This window comes from Ceratotherium simum, chromosome 16 (genome assembly GCF_057802395.1).
Source record: "Ceratotherium simum simum isolate JZ-2026a chromosome 16, ASM5780239v1, whole genome shotgun sequence".
Classification (NCBI taxonomy): Eukaryota; Metazoa; Chordata; class Mammalia; order Perissodactyla; family Rhinocerotidae; genus Ceratotherium; species Ceratotherium simum.
The window spans coordinates 10,809,617-10,826,944 of NC_141915.1; the positions used below are offsets into that span (position 1 = coordinate 10,809,617).

Sequence of the window (17,328 nt, forward strand, 5' to 3'; positions counted from 1 at the left end):
ATTCCTTGTTCTCTCACGAATACTCTTCCTGCATTTTTCCTCTAGCAAACTTCTATTCATCCCTCAAATCTCAATTTGCATCACCTCCTCTGCTTGGCCTTCCCTGATCACTCCGAAGAACAACTGACCATTGTCTCCTTGGAATTTTCTCTATCCCTAATCCTTATCTCTATCATATCTTCAGTCGAACTCTATGCACTTATTTGTTAATTTATTTGTTTAAACTTGTTTAATTGCCCCTTCCCCAATATATTATAAATTCCTTGAGATCAGGGACCACATCTTGGCTTTGTATCCCCAGCACTTAGCACAGTGATTGGAACACAGTGAAGGCTAAATAAATTTTTGCTAAATGACTAAATGCACAACACGTGATTCTAATTTCTGTGCTATTTTATTCACTTCTACCTAAATTTCTTCCTTAGTTCAAGAACCCGAAGTTTCCCCTCTACTATCCTTACTCCATAACGATTGTTCCTATTTTGAATTTCCTCAGCCTTTAGATATCACATTTTGTGCTGATCTAAGTTGCATTTGCTTTTCGGTACTGCTTTGAAATTATTTTTTAACCTTTCATTATATGCATGATCAGAATTTTCTCTAGGCAACAACGTGACTCAATTTCCTATGGGAAGGAGTTACAGAAGCTCCAGAGTCGGTAGACGCCTATGGACAGTAAAGCTCAGCGCCTGCGCACCGGGCACCTTTTTTTGCCTTTCGACTCCTCTTCTTTTTTTTCTTTAGAGCGTGCGCACCAAGAAAGACAAAGGTGGGGCAAGTGACCAAGCAGTCATTTAGGCGCATGCCCATCCCTAACTTGTCCAAGCCTGGGGGAGTTCCCAGTGGTAAAGTGGCTGTGGTCTGACCAGGAGCTGCAGAAATCCAATCCAACTGAGTGAGCTCGGCTCCTCCCTCCCCACGATTGGTTGACTCTCAGTGTTGTGGGGCGGGGAAAGGAAGAGGTGGGGGCGGTGGAGTGGTGGTGGCGAAGAAAGGGAGCCAATCTCGTTCTGCGCAAGCGCAAGTAAGCGACCAGGAGGGGGCGTGCGAGAGTGAAATGGAGTTGTGGAAGCCCTGATGCGCTGGCGAGCACGAGCTGGGTCGCCAGTCTTGACGCCTGCGCCGTGAGCCTCGGGGCCTCGCGCGCGGCGGGCGGGTGCGCGGTGCGCCTGCGCAGTAGGCGGAGGCGGCAGGGGGAGGTGGAGGCCGTGGAGAGGCAGCGGCAGCCGCGGGTCCCGGGACTGAGGCAGCTGTGGGGCGGCGGCGGGCGGAAGCTGAGGTGACGAAGGCAGCGGCGGCGGCGGCCGTTTCCCTCACGGTGGCGGAGACCAAGGCGGCGGCGGCGGACGGGGAGCGGCCCGGCCCCGGCCCCCTGCTCGTTGGCTGTGGCAGGGCCGCCGTGGGGCCGGCCCGGCTCCCGCCCCCCGCGGCTCCCCCTCCAGCTCCTCCTCCGGGGAGACGCCGGGGCCCTGGCCCGGCCCGTGCTCAGACCGCTGCTGCAGCAGCCGCCGGGGGAGTCGGAGGAGGTGGCGGCGCCATGGGCGGCCTGGCCTCTGGGGGGGATGTGGAGCCGGGACTGCCCGTCGAGGTGCGCGGCTCCAACGGGGCCTTCTACAAGGTGAGGCGGCGCGCCGACCGGGGACACCCGTCTTTAGCCCCCTCCCTCCAGCCAGAGCAGGGAAGAGTGGGGCGGGATCGAGCTTCTGGAGCTAAGTCCTGACCCTTAGAACCTGAGACCCACACTTTCACCCGCAGCCCTCCTGGGGAGACCTCTGGAAGTTAACCCCCTACCTCTTGGTATTTCACCTGCTTTTACCTCCTTCTCAGAGACTGAACATCAGGTCATCATTGTGCTTAGATCAGTGTCGTCCGCCGCTCCGGCCCCCGTCGCCAAGAGACCCCATTTACCCAGCTTCCTATTGACTTTTCCTGTTTCCTAGTGGAAGACATACCTTAGACCTTAATCACATCTTCCCCACAGTCCAAGCACATGGAGAATTCTCTTTATTCTTCCCTATTAACCCCTTGGGAAGGCCGTCCCATATTAGATCCTTTCGTCTTCCTGGGAGAGGCCTCTTCCTACTGGCTCTGGAAGACTCACCCCACTTTCATCTTGTATTTCTGTTCCCAACCCAAGGAGAAACGGTCAAAATCCATTTATGACATTTGGTATCTTTGACCTCAGGAACTCTGGGTTGTACCATCAAGTTGCCTCCTTAGCCATAAGGTGGCATCTTTTCACAAGTCTCTCACCCCACCCCTTTATCCCAAGGCTAGCTGGTTTACCAGTCTACCCAGGGGTGGATTTGTATTTGTTATCTCACTTTCACCTCAAATACATTTAGATCATTCATTTCGTTTCTAAATGAGTGTAAGCTTCGTATTCATGATCTCTAAAAGGGGATCTCATGAGGATTCCTTCTGTCTTAAGGATTTCCACTTCTAGAAGACTTTTGGCCAACTCTCCCAATTTGGGAATCTGATAGCCTTTTTTTGAAGGAGAAGGGGACTGTCTTTAAAAGATCCTTGTTTACTTAAGCTTGCCCATCACCCAGGATTTGGTTCCTTAGATTTCCTTTTCTAGGACATTTTTTAGGACATTTTTTCCCATTTACGTTAAGCCAGAGGGAGACCCCTCTTGCCTCTCAGGAATTTTTCTTTGTGTGACTGTTGTTATTTTGAACTGCTTTGGACTTTATGCCTGGAATTTTTGCAGACATTTCTGTCTTAGTCTTTCATTTTACCCTGAGGAGCAAGAGCTGAGATATCTTCTCATAACATCACTTGTGAGAAGAGCCCCGTTTTCCTTTACTTCCCCTCAAACCTATTCTCCCATAAAAGAGCTCTCTACCTTCATGCCCTTGGAAATGACTTTCTCCAGCTCCTTCCTTGTGAAGTTATATCTTACTGTAACTGGAAAGAGTCTCATATTTGCGCTTGTAGTGGAAGGTTTCTGCCCCAGCTTCAATTGGTAAGTTCAGTGTAGGCATTTTTTTACCCACTCTAAGCGCCTATCCATTTCTGCCCTACTTCCCTCACCAGATTTTTTTATATTCAGTGCCTGAGGGTACCCACACTGTCTATCTTAACTTATTCTCTCAATTTAAGTCTTTGGCTTTTTATCCTAGTATTTCTGTATTCCTCTGTAATCCCCAGGAACTATCTTACTCCGTGTCTCAAAGAAGCTCCCAGCTGATCCTCTTCTGTCATTTTTTTCTGCATACTTTCCTAACTCATGGGACTTTTTCTTCCAGCCTGCCTCCATAGCATTTCTGTTTTCTTTGGCAGTCTCTAATTCCTTTCTGATTCTGACAGAGTACATTTGTCTCTTATATCCTTTTCCCCCAAACCGGCATTACCTTTGTTGAAATACCCTTCCTCATAAGATTTTAGCCCCAATTTTCCCATCTTGTCCTTCATCTGGGTCCTTCCCACTCGTAAATTCTGGGTTCCAAGAAGAGTGATTCTTAAATTGTGTCTGAGATCAAGATATGATGTTTGCTTTTGTTCTAGGAAACGTGGGAGCCAAGTGCAGCTGGGAAAGATTGGTATCCACTTCAAATTAACTGGGAAGAATGGGCCGGCCCGGTGGCATAGCGGTTAAGTGCGCGCGCTCCATGTCAGCGGCCCGGGGTTCGCAGGTTCAGATCCCAGGCGCGCACCGATGCACCGCTTGTCAAGCAATGCTGTGGCGGCGTCCCATATAAAGTAGAGGAAGATGGGAATGGATGTTAGCCCAGGGCCAATCTTCCTCAGCAAAAAGAGGAGGACTGGAATCGCATGTTAGCTCAGGGCTAGTCTTCCTCACAAAAAAAGAAAAATTAACTGGGAAGGGAGATGTTTTCCTTTCCACATATGAGTGTCCAACAGAAAATCGCTCTCTGAATCTTTTTCTTTTCTCCTGTGGGCTGTGGCAATGATAGACTTGAGTGAATTGGGGACAGGATACTTTGAATCAGAGAGTAGAGTTTGGAGCTAAGCTGAAAGCTAGGTAATGTGGATTTTGTGTTCTGGCTACTTTAGCATTTTCTGCCCCATGCCTCGGTTAAAAACAATAGTAAATCTCTAAATTCAACTAATCTTTCTTCAACTTTCAGTGCCATATAGATACTTAGCCATTCTGACCTTGCTACTGATTTAATATTCATGACTCAGCAAATTTCAGTGTGGGTCAAGGAGTGTTTGTTTATATTGCTTCCAGAACTATAAATTTGGGAAGGTCCCTTTTACCCCTCTGAGAATTGGGTCCCTGTTGTTGATCTTGTACAATAGAACTGCAAACATCAGATCTGGAATCTAAGTTATCTTGTAGTTATCCTATCACCTCTTCCTTTTCTGTCAGAACATAGTATATTTTATTCTTTAAGTTGTACTCTCCCAAATGAAATATCTGTTTGCTTTCCAGGGTACAGTCATCCAACTTTCCAGACCTGACCTGGATATCCTAATTCCCATTCCTTCTTAAGGAATGTGACATCTCAACTTCAACATGTGGGTTTTACCCAGACCCTTTCTGCTTTTCTCCTAGAACTCCCTCCTTTTTTTTGGGAGCCCGGGACTAGATGCTGGGTTGAAGATGGGGACTAATTTCATATCTTCTAATTTGAGAAAACTGAAGTACCTAGAAACCTAGGGCTCTCACTTCCTCTGTGTGGTCCTAGGTCCTATAAGCCAAAGCCAGGATGTGCCATGACCACTGAATCGAGTCATTCTTTGGATCTAGTTGGCTTTCTAAATCCACTTACCTGCTGTTCCCCTCACCTCCTTATCTTCCCAATGAGCATGGACTGAGCAGAACTAGGAGCTCACTTTCTACCACTGGTATCTTTGGAGGAAAAAAACCTGGGGTGATGTGCATAGAATTAAGGAGCAAAGACTGGATTGGAATATGAAGTTGAAGAGAAAGGTTGTTTTGGAGACTATTTAAAGGAAAAAGACCCTGGAAGTAAAAGGGTGAATGACAGGTTTGGTTGAACTGCTGAGTAATGTGAGGGAAAACTCCATTCTAAGCTCTGCATTTCTGTCTTGGGGATCATGGAAGCTGGGAAAAACAGGGTAATATTGCTGCCTCCACCTGTGGGCCAACCCTGACTGTTGGAGGAGAATTGGATTAGAGCCTTAGGCATATCCTTTGTGAATGAGTATATCTAGGAGTGGGAATCTCTTCACAAAAGAGGCAGGCAAGTAATTGTCCTTATTCTATTTCTTCTACTTCATTTTATCTCCTCCTTAAAATGTTTTGAGAATAGCTAACTCTCTCTTGATGAACTATTTCTGAAGCTTGGAGACAGACATTTTGGATAAAGAATTAGATAAAGTCAGCTGAAGAGGCTGGTTGGGATGTTTCTAGAAATCCAGACAGATCCTTATAAAGGGGGAAGAGAAAAGGAAAGGGATACGATATTGGTGGTTGTGGGAGGAGGACACTTAAGAAGGAGCTAAGGGAGGAACCCAAAAGGAAAGAGGGACTCAGGCAAATAGTGAGGAGTAAAAGTGCCTGAGAAGACGACCGGAGAGGAGAATGGTAGGAGTGGGTATTTCCCCTTTCTGGGGAAAGGAATGGCAGAGAAAGCTAAAGCAAGGTAAGGAAGAAGCCAGACAGTACCGAGTACTAATGCCTTGAGCAGTAGTAAGTCTCCATAACAAGATCCTATCTTGAAAGAAGAGAAAGATGGCTATATCAAGAGTGAAATTTAGGCTTAGATTTTCCCACCCCGTAAGGAAACAGCAGTATAGTAAGTGTTTATGATTGACCAATTCTGTGAGATGGGAATGACACAAGTGTGCATTTTTGGTGTTTTCTCTTTTAAAGCTCAGCTTTTGTCCCTAGCTGCAAAGCTCAGGAATAGTTCCAGTGTATTAGCCTTTGAAATCCCTAATTTTTTATAACAGCTTTAATTGACATACAATGAAGTACACATATTTAAAGTGTACGATTTCTTAAGTTTTGACATATATACATATAACAAACCATCACCACAATCAAGATGATAAACTTGTAACTACCAAAAGTTGTCCACCAACCACCAATCTACTTTCTGTCATTGTACATTAATTTTCATTTCCTGATTTTTGACAGAAGTGAAAAGGCAATTCAGTAGAGAAAGGATAGTCTTTTCAACAAATGGTACTCAAACAACTGGATATCCATAGGTAAAAAATGAACTTTGATCATATCTTACACCATATACAAAATTTAACTCAAAATGGATCATAGACCTAAACGTAAAATAAAAACTCTAAAACTTCTTGAAGAAGACATAGGAGAAAACCTTTGTGACCTTGGATTAGGCAAAGATTTAGATATGAAACCAAAAGCTCAGTCATAAAAGAACGAATTGATAAATTGGACTTTATCAAAATTAGCAATCCCTAGTTTTTGAGTATTTGAAAAATAGGGAGAGAAAGTAGAAAAATTGGGAGTATGGGATTGAACATATATCTTTGGCTTCCTCAGTGAGGACATAGCAAATAGGAGGTGGACCAGCATTTCAATCATCCCTTTTCCTCTCTCTTGTCATGATCTCAAGGTTGGGGTCTTCTACAAATTTTATTATCCTTTTCAAATTCTTAGCAGTGTCGTAGTCTAGCATTCAGAAATCTCACATCTCGGGGCCGGCCGGGTCGTGCAAGCAGTTAAGTGCGTACGCTCCACTGCGGCGGCCTGGGGTTCACCGGTTCAGATCCCTGACGCGCACTGACATACCGCTTGGCAAGCCACGCTGTGATGGCGTCCCATATAAAGTAGAGGAAGATGGGCAGGGATATTAGCCCAGGGCCAGTCTTCCTCAGCAAAAAAAGAGGAGGATTGGCAGATGTTAGCACAGGGCTGATCTTCCTCACAAAAAAGAAATTAAAAAAAAAAAATCTCACATCTCTTCAGTCCTAATTTATCCTTCTGTAAATTGTGTTCATTGTTTTGAACTTCTGATTATTCAGATTATTCTGAGTGTTCTGATTAATCTGTTAGGACCAAGGCATCAAGGCATCAAGTTTGCTCAGGTCTCTAGCTGTATTGGGGAGCTTGACCCTTCTCCCTCTTGGCAGATCCTGATGTCCTCTAGGTGTTCCAGGACAGCCTCACACTGTCTCATGGGATATTCTTAGCCTTGCTGAATGTTGTTGGTATTTTAATTGAACTCTGGCAAGCTGCTCAGCACAACCGGAGGCAGACAGATAGGGAGGCCCCTGTGGGAGCCATAGTAGACCACCAGTTTCCAGGCTGTTCTGATGCAGGTGATGTTTCCCCCTTCTGCTTACTTTCTGTCTCATCTTATTTCTGGATTTTGCCACATTTCTTTCCATGCCAATATCATTTCTTTCCACTTCATTCATATTCTTTCCCCAGTGCACCTTTTTCTGGCCCTGTCTTTAGATAGCTTGCATCCCCATCTAAAAGTCTAGTTTAAGGCCTCCAAATGTCTCTGTTCTTTTGATAGTTGAGGTGGTAGTAAATTGTCTTTTTTTTTTACTTTGTTCTAAAATCTATTCTAGGGCTTTGTGAAGGATGTCCATGAAGACTCTGTCACCATCTTCTTTGAAAACAAGTAAGACCTTGGGAATAGAGAATCCAGCCTACTAGGTCCTAAATGGAGAGTGGAGAAGAGGGGGCGGCTGAGTCCCATGAGGCATGTAATAGGTGGGAGAGAGCCAAGGGTTTGGGTGGGCAACTTAAATGGATCTTAGGAGAGGAAAGGGCTGAAATTTGGGGGGGGGGGGTGGCGGCATTTGACCCAGTAATTAGATTCTAGCAAAAGATGGAAGACACCACTATGGAGCAGGGCCTGGGGTTTATCCTCTAATCTTCTCTAATCACCAGGGAAGGTGGAGATTGCCCAGCAGAGGCAATAACCCCTTCCTGAAGAAATGGGCAACCACATTAGCCTGAATAGCTTTCATATCACTGTTTCCCTTGCAGCTGGCAGAGTGAGAGACAAATTCCTTTTGGGGATGTCCGGCTACCACCTCCAGCTGACTATAATAAGGAGATCACAGAAGGGGATGAGGTGGAGGTAAGGGCCATGGAGTCCACCCTTTCTACATGTCACTTTTCCCGGGATTCTACATCTCCCTTACCAATATCCTAGGCTCCTCACCAGTTGGTTCACTCTCCTTCCTCCCCAAGCGAAGCTACTACGTCCAAGCCAGGTAGCCTGTGGAATAGTGAAATGCACCAGTTCCCTGTCCATCACTATTGTGATCAACCAAACTCTGAGGGAGCTTCCCAGTTTCAGGGGATTCACTTTTCTTCCATTTATGATAAGAGCATCTAAAATCCAATGCCCTCTGATTTTTAATTAGCCCCTCCTTCTTCTAGTTTTCTTTGTCTCAGTTTAGGATGCCTACCAGCTGTCTTAATGCTTATTCCATTCTTGATGTTTTTGGATGGTCCTCAATCTCTCTTTTATTTTCAACTTCTCTTTAGGTTTATTCTCGAGCCAATGAGCAAGAACCTTGTGGCTGGTGGCTGGCCCGGGTGCGGATGATGAAGGGAGATGTGAGTGATTGTGAAGGCCTTTGGAGAACTGCTGAAACAAATATTTTAGTCATGAAAAGGTGGGAGATAGAAGCTCAGGTCATCAACAACTTCTCCTTTCTTCCAGTTCTATGTCATTGAATATGCTGCCTGTGATGCCACTTACAATGAGATTGTCACCCTGGAACGGCTTCGGCCAGTTAATCCCAATCCCCTCGCAACCAAAGGCAGCTTCTTCAAGGTTACTATGGCTGTGCCTGAGGATCTGAGAGAGGCGTGAGTGTTAGGGATGTCAGGAGTGGGGGGCCCTCTTTACAGTCCTCGTCTCTGCCCCTATTTCTCCCAGTTTCAGTCTTCTCTGTTGTTCCCTTGGCCCTCTAGAGCCCTTCTTGCTCCCACTTCCTCATCCTCTTTTATTTTTCTTGGTCCCTCTCTCTCTCCTTGAACCTTTGACTGCATTTCACATTCTGCCGCCTGAGCACTTTTCTCTTTCTCTGCAGCTGCTCCAATGAAAACGTCCATAAAGAGTTCAAGAAGGCATTGGGAGCAAACTGCATCTTTCTCAACATCACAAATAGTGAGCTCTTCATTCTGGTGAGTTTATTCTGCCTGAATTTCACATAAACCCTTTCAACAATTTTTCCTTCTCCCCTTTTAACTTCTTTGCGAAAAGGGAGGAGCTAAAATGTGTTTGTTTTTATTTGTCAGAGAGGACTTTGTTGCTCCTGACTCCTGTGGGCCCAGGTAGCCCTGCCTTCCCTTAGTCTTCCTCATATATGACCTTAATTTTTTTTTAACCTGACCATCATATTACAGCCTGGGCTGGGGACCCTCCTTTGCATATTTGGACTCTCAAAAATAGACTGTACGGTTCTCACCCGTGCTTACTCCTTGCTTGCTACCTAAAATCACTTCCCTTAGGCACCCAGATAGTAGGCCCTTGTGAGACTGACAATGATTTTCCTCTTCCCTAGCTTCATTTCTTAACTCCCACCCTTTTCCAGAGACTCAGGCATCCTAATTCCTAGTCCCTGGCTCTCCCCCAGTATGTATTCAAAGTCAGTTTTAATGACTTTTCCATTGGTTTCTTCCTAGTCAACCACAGAAGCCCCTGTGAAGCGGGCATCCCTGCTGGGTGATATGCATTTCCGAAGCCTGCGCACCAAACTGCTACTCATGTCCCGCAATGAAGAAGCTACCAAGCACCTAGAGGTAAGTTTTGGCTCCACTTCTTACTGCTGAATGGTATCGTCGTCCTCCTCCCTTCCTGCCCCGTCCTCTACCCATGCTCTTATGTTTACAAAACGAAAAGACTAAGGTCTTTCTGGGCCATTAAACCTGGGTCTGCTATTTTATCCCAGACTCCTCCAGATGGCAGAGCTACATCTTATTATAGTACAGTTGTTTTCAAACTTTTTTTTAGCCATGGGACCCTTTGATCAAGTGAAATTTTATTTGAAAGTACAGTGCATAAAACAGATCAATCAGAGCAGCTCTAAAAGTGGAAGGGGGTGTGGTTCTTAACCTCCACCAGCCTGCCCCACATAACCTCTGGCAACCAAACTGCTTTGTGGGATATATCTGAGAACCATTTGCACACTGGAAATACCCCTGGACTTGGGAATCCTAAGTCTTGTTTCGTCAAATGATTGACCGTTGGCAAATCGTTTGATTCCACTGAGCTTCATCTGTGACAACGAGGTAGTTATTCTACAAGGTCTTTTTGACGTCTTATGATGGTTAGGTTCCCTTTTCTTAGGTAGTATACCATCCTAAACAAGTAGGGTGTGTGTGTGTGTGTGTGTGTGTGTGTGAACATCCATTTCCATTTATCAAGTGAACTGGTCCTTTTGGGTGGCTGTTCTCTAAGCCTGTGCAAATTCTGGATCATGTTCATCTTTCACTTCTCCAGGGATGCTACTCAGGGTACTGGCAGTTAAAAATTCACCATTACCCCCAATTATACAAACTGTATCTGCTGCAGTTCCCAATGAGGAGGTTTCCTGGTGACAAAAGGAAGAATATTCAACTCTCGTGGGACTTTGCTGTATTGATCTGTCTGACAAAGTGTAGCAGATAGCTAAATTAACCATAGGTGCAAGGACATATCTTTGTTTTTGAATAGGAAATGAATATAAGAATAAGGACAGGGGCTGGCCCCGTGGCTTAGCGGTTAAGTGCGGCTGCTCCGCTACTGGTGGCCCAGGTTCGGATCCCGGGCACGCACCAACGCACTGCTTCTCCGGCCATGCTGAGCCCGCGTCCCACAAACAGCAACTAGAAGGATGTGCAACTATGACATACAACTATCTACTGGGGCTTTGGGGAAAAAAAAAGGAGGAGGATTAGCACGGATGTTAGCTCAGGGCTGATCCTCACAAAAAAAAAAAAAAGGACATAAAAAAACTTGTTTGTTCTGTTTTTTTTTTTTTTTTTAATAATTTTATTTATTTATTTTTTCCCCCAAAACCCCAGTAGATAGTTGTACGTCATAGTTGCACATCCTTCCAGTTGCTGTATGTGGGACGCGGCCTCAGCATGGCCAGAGAAGCGGCGCGTCCGTGCGAGCCCGGGATCCGAACCCGGGCCGCCAGCAGCAGAGCGCGCACACTTAACCGCCAAGCCACGGGGCCGGCCCATGTTTGTTCTGTTTTTTGAAAAAGTATTTTGAAATACTGAATGTATAAAGGGTAAAAGTACAATACCCTTGTACCTAGCAGGCAGTTTAGGAAATAAAACCCTTGGCAAACTTCTCTAGAAGACATTTGTAAATCATTGTAGATCCTCTTCTCTCCCTCCCTAACTCAGTTATTTTGAACACCCAACTTAGTTCCTTGTTCCAGCTTTCTCTTCTTGCCTAATGTAGATTCTTGCTGTAATTCAACCCCATCTATCTTGGAAGTAGGAGGTAGTGGATTGCAGTCTGGGAATGTCCCCTTTCAGATATATTTCCTATTTGGTGCTTCCTGCCTAGGACTCATTCTTCCAGGATCTTTCCTGTCTTCCTGCCCCTATACCCAGGGATCCCTCTAAGGACTGGTTGAGAAATGACGTTATAGTATAGTGTTCCATAGGCTCCTTTTATGCTTTTCTTAACCCTTTGCTTTCTGTTCACCTCTTTGGGTTTTATTTTGGGAGTTGATATTAATTTGGTAAGGTATTGTTCCTTACATTTGCATTTACCTTGTGAAAAGTCCTTGCACACCAACCTTCTTTAATCCTCTTGATACTCTGGGAATGAGGTAGGTCAGATATAATCATTTAGTAAGTGAAAGAACAGAGGCACAGAATATGTGTTTTGTTTAGGATCGCACAACCAGATAGTGTGGGAGCCAAATCTAGAACTTTGTTGGCTCCCAGCCCAAACTTTCCCCATATTACCTCCCCTCCCCACCAAGCCATTGGTATTTGGGAGATGGGAGTGGAATGAAAAGTTCCTGAATTCTCCAGCAGGTCCTAGTGGTCAGCAGACTCTAGGTTCATTTTGGCTTTCTTTCACACATTTTTCCTTATTGAAGCTATGCAAAGTGTCAGGTGCCTGGAACAGGTATTCCAAGATTCCACCACTGTGATTCTCACGGTGCCTTTTCCTTTCAGACAAGTAAGCAGTTGGCGGCAGCATTCCAGGAGGAGTTCACAGTGCGAGAGGACCTGATGGGACTGGCAATTGGGACTCACGGTGCCAACATCCAGCAGGCCCGAAAAGTACCTGGGGTGACCGCCATTGAGTTGGGTGAAGAGACCTGCACTTTCCGCATCTATGGAGAGGTCAGCAAAAGATATCTGTCATCCAGGTCCCTTAGGGGATACAGAGAAGAGAGGGTGAAATAGAAAGGAAACCTGAGTCATGTTGACCTCTCTCCCTGACTTTGGTGGTGACACACTGTCCCAAAGACACTGAGTGGGGGGCCGGCCCCATGGCTTAGCGGTTAAGTGCGTGCGCTCTGCTACTAGCAGCCCGGGTTCGGATCCCGGGTGCGCACCGATGCACCACTTCTCCGGCCATGCTGAGGCCGCATCCCACATACAGCAACTAGAAGGATGTGCAACTATGACATACAACTATCTACTGGGGCTTTGGGGGAAAAAAAAAAAGGAGGAGGATTGGCAATAGATGTTAGCTCAGAGCCGGTCTTCCTCAGCAAATAGAGGAGGATTAGCATGGATGTTAGCTCAGGGCTGATCTTCCTCACAAAAAGTGAGGAAGATCATTGTTTGAGATCCAGGTCCTCTGTTGTAGTAATGACTCCCCACTCTTTTCTTAGACTCCTGAGGCATGCCGACAGGCACGAAGCTACCTTGAGTTTTCTGAGGACTCCGTGCAGGTGCCCAGGAACCTGGTTGGTGAGTTGGGGTGTGTATGTATAAAAGAGAATACAGTTGAGGGCCAGATGTGAGATTCTCTGAAGCGATTCTGGGCTTGGCACCTCCCTATGGACTTGTAGTTTCAGAGCAAAACAGTCTGTAATAAGAGTGACAAAAATGGAAGAACAAATATCTAGGCATTGTAATATTTTGTCCTGTGAAAACTCATCAGAAATGTAGAAGCAGGAGAATAATTAAACAGAATCCATGTATAGAAGCTGAAAGACTGCTTATCTTATCTGTTTTTACTCTTCTTTCTTTCCTTAAAAAAAAAAAAGGCCTAATTCCTCCTTTACCCATTCAGGCAAAGTGATTGGAAAGAACGGGAAAGTGATCCAGGAGATTGTGGATAAATCTGGTGTGGTGAGGGTTCGAGTAGAAGGTGATAATGACAAGAAGAACCCCAGGGAGGAGGTATGGGGCAACTACACCTAGAGATTGGTTTCCAGAAGTAGGTGGGATTGTTCTCAAAGCCATTCTTTGGGGGCTGGGATTTCTAGGAGGTAGAGCATAGTAACTTTTGTTTCCCCCAGTAGTTGTAGAGCCCAGAAAGATCCCATTGGGTGGGCTTCCCTAGGAGACAGGGTGGGGTTAATACTTACATTTGACTCTCCTTCTGATCCATCTCTCCTTCCCTTTGCTCTCCAGGGAATGGTTCCCTTCATATTTGTTGGCACCCGAGAGAATATCAGCAATGCTCAGGCTCTGCTGGAATATCACCTCTCCTACCTGCAGGTACCCAGGCTGGAAGCCTGGGAGAGATGTGGGTGTAGCAAGGGGACTAAGATTGCTGGTGGATAAAGTTAGGAGTTGTAGTACCCAGTCTGTCTCTGAGTAGAAGAGGAACCGCTGGGTGGAAATTTGGGGCTGGGGGTTGGATCTCAGAATTTTCCTTCTTTAGCCAATGTCCTCCTTCTCCTTGCATTCCTGAGAATTTAGATATGTAGGGTGGAGAAGCATGCAAGTAGGAGACTGTTCATTGATCTCATACTTATTCCTCCATCTGTATCTTCCTCCATCTTCTACCCAATCAGGAGGTGGAGCAACTTCGTTTGGAGAGGCTGCAAATTGATGAACAGCTTCGGCAGATTGGGCTGGGCTTTCGCCCTCCTGGGAGTGGGCGGGGCAGCGGTGGCAATGACAAGGCTGGATATACCACCGATGAGAGCTCCTCCTCCTCCCTCCACACCACGCGAACCTATGGGGGCAGCTATGGGGGCCGGGGCCGGGGCCGGAGGACAGGCGGTCCTGCCTATGGTGAGACAGCTATGGGAGAGGGAGGCGAGCAGTGATGGGATTTGTGGGGAGAGGCAGAGATCTGGGTAGAAGCTTGACGAAAGGGTGATAGAGATGATGAAGAGGTGATGGTTGGGGGACTTGTGAGTGAGAAGAGGAAGTCTTCAGTTTGGGGGCTGTGATGGATCCTGGGGTGGGGTGAGTGACCCTGATTGAACTCCATTGTGTTTCTCAGGCCCCAGCTCAGACCCATCCACAGCTTCTGAGACTGAGTCAGAGAAGAGGGAGGAGCCCAACCGAGCTGGTCCTGGCGACCGGGACCCCCCATCCCGGGTGGAAGAAAGCCGGAGGCGGCCAACGGGGGGCCGGGGTAGGGGACCCCCACCTGCTCCCCGGCCCACCTCAAGATACAACTCTTCATCTATTAGCTCAGGTACCAATACCAGACAGCTGGGCTCATGAATGTGGGCCAAAAGGAAACATGACGGACACCTGACTCCCAACTCCTCTTCTCTAACTAGTGCTGAAGGATCCGGACAGTAATCCTTACAGCCTACTGGACACATCTGAACCAGAGCCCCCAGTTGATTCAGAGCCTGGGGAACCGCCCCCAGCAAGTGCCAGGCGCCGCCGCTCTCGTCGCCGCCGCACTGACGAAGACAGGACTGTCATGGATGGAGGCCTGGAATCTGATGGGCCAAGCCTGACAGAGAATGGCCTGGGTAAGGGGTGTGCCTGGGGTCTAAAAAGTTAGAGCTGGGCAAAGAATTAGAGGGTTGGGAGATTTGATGCACAACTCTCCTTTTTCCCTGCCCCACAGAAGATGAGTCAAGACCCCAGCGTCGTAATCGGAGCCGCCGCCGTCGTAACCGTGGTAACCGGACTGATGGTTCTATCAGTGGAGACCGTCAGCCAGGTCAGCTAACACTGGATGCCAGCATCCTTCCTGAGAGCTGAGCGAATGGATGCCACCTACCCTGTGAAAACCAGGGATTGGGGTTCAGTGGGTTTCTAGGGGCTGGACACCTGGGATCCTTCTGAAACTCTTGATCCTCTGCCTTCCCCAGTGACTGTGGCTGACTATATCTCCCGAGCAGAGTCTCAGAGCCGCCAGCGGCCACCTCTGGAACGCACTAAACCCTCAGAGGACTCTCTTTCGGGACAGAAGGTAGGCAGGCGAGATGTAGTTTACTCCACCTGCTTTTTTGTTCTGGGGTAGGGGGCACAAGAAAACTCCCAAAGAAATCTCTTACTAAATTGCAGAGAAGGCTATGTCTGATGGAGTTTAGACTGCATTTAGAATAGTGAAAAGTTTGAATAGAAAAGGGAGGAAAGTTTGGTTTATATTTTCTGGATCCCAGAGTGACTAAGAGAGATCAGGGGACCAACCCTTGGGTCACCAGATGTGAAGAGGGCTTGGATGGTAGGGAATGTCATTACCTGAATTTCTACTGACTGCTTTCTTTCCTTCCTCTTCGTTTTCTTTCCCACTTTCCCCTCAGGGTGACTCTGTCAGCAAGCTTCCTAAGGGCCCCTCAGAGAATGGGGAGCTCTCTGCCCCCCTGGAGTTGGGTAGTTTGGTGAATGGGGTTTCATAAAACCCCCAGCCTGCATCCCTCCCTTCTCCGTCTCGCTTGCTGCCCAACACCATGGCCCTCACAGGCCCGACTGACCTGCGCTGGAGCTGCTCTTATCTAGGGGGGAGGGGGGTGGCACAGCAGCTTGGGTCCCCCCCCAACCTCCAGGAGCTAGTGGAGGGGTGTGTAACAGGGTCATACCCCCCTCCCTCTTGTCCACCCTACCCCCAGGGTGAGGGGAGCCTCTCTTCTTCCCCATCAGACTGGATGTGCCTTTATCCTCTAATGCCCCAATCTCTCTCTGAACACCCCCATTCTCCACCTGTTGGTGCGGGGTGCTCCTTGACCCACCCATATTTGACAGTTCAGGGGGGCTCCCCTGCTATCCCTCCTCCCATCCTGTACCCCCCATTTCTGGGGCCTCATCACTGTGGAAGACGGGGATAGTAAGGATATAAGTGGGTGGGAGGCATGGGGAAGGTTTTGGAGTAGAACCAGGGGTGTGTATGAAGGGGGGTGACAAGGTCCCCCAGGGGAGGGGGGACCAACCTTGTCTGGTGGATGAGAAGGCGTATTTATTTTTCACTGTACAGTATTTAAAAAGAGAATAAAAAAATCCAAATGGCGCTCTGGTTCCTGTGCATTCCTTGTGCCCAGGTTGGTCCATCTGTTTCTTGAGCACTGAGCTGCCCTGGCCCCTGGCCTTTGTTTCCTGTTTCTCCACACCTGGCTTCTTTAGTGTTCCAAAGATGATCTACTTCTGGGAATTCCTGATATTCCTAAATTCCCTAAGCCCCGGTACCCTCCTGGTCCAGAGGAGAATGGCTTGTCTTGCTGCTTCTCCCCTCCTCCAGTTTCGCTGGTACAGGGAGCTAGGCCACTCCTATACCCTGAGTCATGGGCAGGCTAGGTAGGGCTACTCCAAGCTGGAGCTGTTCTGCTAAGAGCTGAGAGCCAAGGCAGGCTGCTTAATCCGATTACCTGAGGCCTGGGGCTTGGGCTGGGCCTTGGGCAGAGTGGGGAGCAGGGTTCCCTCACAAAAGCCTCTGGGACCTATGTGTCCAGCCCTTATTCCTGATGGTTCTTGGCTCTGGATCCAGGCTTTTTCTTCAGCATCCACATCACTGACCTTCAGCCCCACGGAGCTGTTCTGGAGTTCTTGGCTCCCTGCCTCCTGACTGAGAAAACGTGCCGTAATTCAAGGGTTCAGTAGTGGTGGAGAAACCTAGGTTTAGGGGCTAGAGTTGGGAGGGTTTAAGTTTTCTCACCTGGAGAGGGTTTGAATCACCACCCAAGCACCTGCTGGGATGACTCAGGAAACAAAAATGGTCTACCTCCCTCTGACTGCCTGACTTGCTTGCCCCAGGGGCAGGTCAGGGGTTTGAGGAGCACTAGGCACAAGAAAAGGGTGGGGGTGTTCCCATGTTCCTCCTAGCACAACTCTGACCCTGAGGGCTTTTGATCCCCCTGTGCTTGATCCCATTGTGCAAAGGAATTGACTTTAAATTGCCAAAGCTTAAGAAGGGAGGGGAAGACGTTCAGAGCTACTGGGGCTGGAAGGCCTGACATCTGGGTCTTGGGTGGGGAGGGGGTGTGGTGCCCTGAGGAGGAGTGTTGGGGGCTGGGAAGAACAGGACACCTGGGTTTGCCTAAGGGAGGGGGATGTTGGCGCCC

The 17,328-nt window shown here is 47.6% G+C and overlaps 1 protein-coding gene across 1 annotated transcript; it reads left to right on the plus strand.

The window, feature by feature from the left end:
* The first annotated feature begins 1,208 nt into the window (after positions 1–1,208).
* FXR2 (FMR1 autosomal homolog 2) lies at positions 1,209–16,280 on the plus strand. The gene is made up of 17 exons (XM_004433122.3): positions 1,209–1,618; positions 7,495–7,547; positions 7,919–8,012; positions 8,426–8,497; positions 8,604–8,752; positions 8,977–9,070; positions 9,572–9,688; positions 12,074–12,244; positions 12,742–12,820; positions 13,146–13,255; positions 13,490–13,576; positions 13,876–14,098; positions 14,313–14,510; positions 14,599–14,799; positions 14,898–14,993; positions 15,145–15,245; positions 15,580–16,280. Exons 1-17 carry the CDS (start codon positions 1,538–1,540, stop codon positions 15,673–15,675), a joined length of 2,022 nt encoding a protein of 673 aa, XP_004433179.1. The 5' UTR covers positions 1,209–1,537; the 3' UTR covers positions 15,676–16,280.
* Positions 16,281–17,328: the final 1,048 nt, after the last annotated feature.

Excerpts from the sequence above, each read along its gene's own strand:
- FXR2 (XM_004433122.3), top strand. The coding sequence starts at position 1,538 with ATGGGCGGCCTGGCCTCTGGGGGGGATGTGGAGCCGGGACTGCCCGTC. Across the intron at positions 8,013-8,425 it reads CAGAAGGGGATGAGGTGGAG|GTTTATTCTCGAGCCAATGA; the intron begins GTAAGGGCCATG and ends ACTTCTCTTTAG. Across the intron at positions 14,511-14,598 it reads CTCTTCATCTATTAGCTCAG|TGCTGAAGGATCCGGACAGT; the intron begins GTACCAATACCA and ends TTCTCTAACTAG.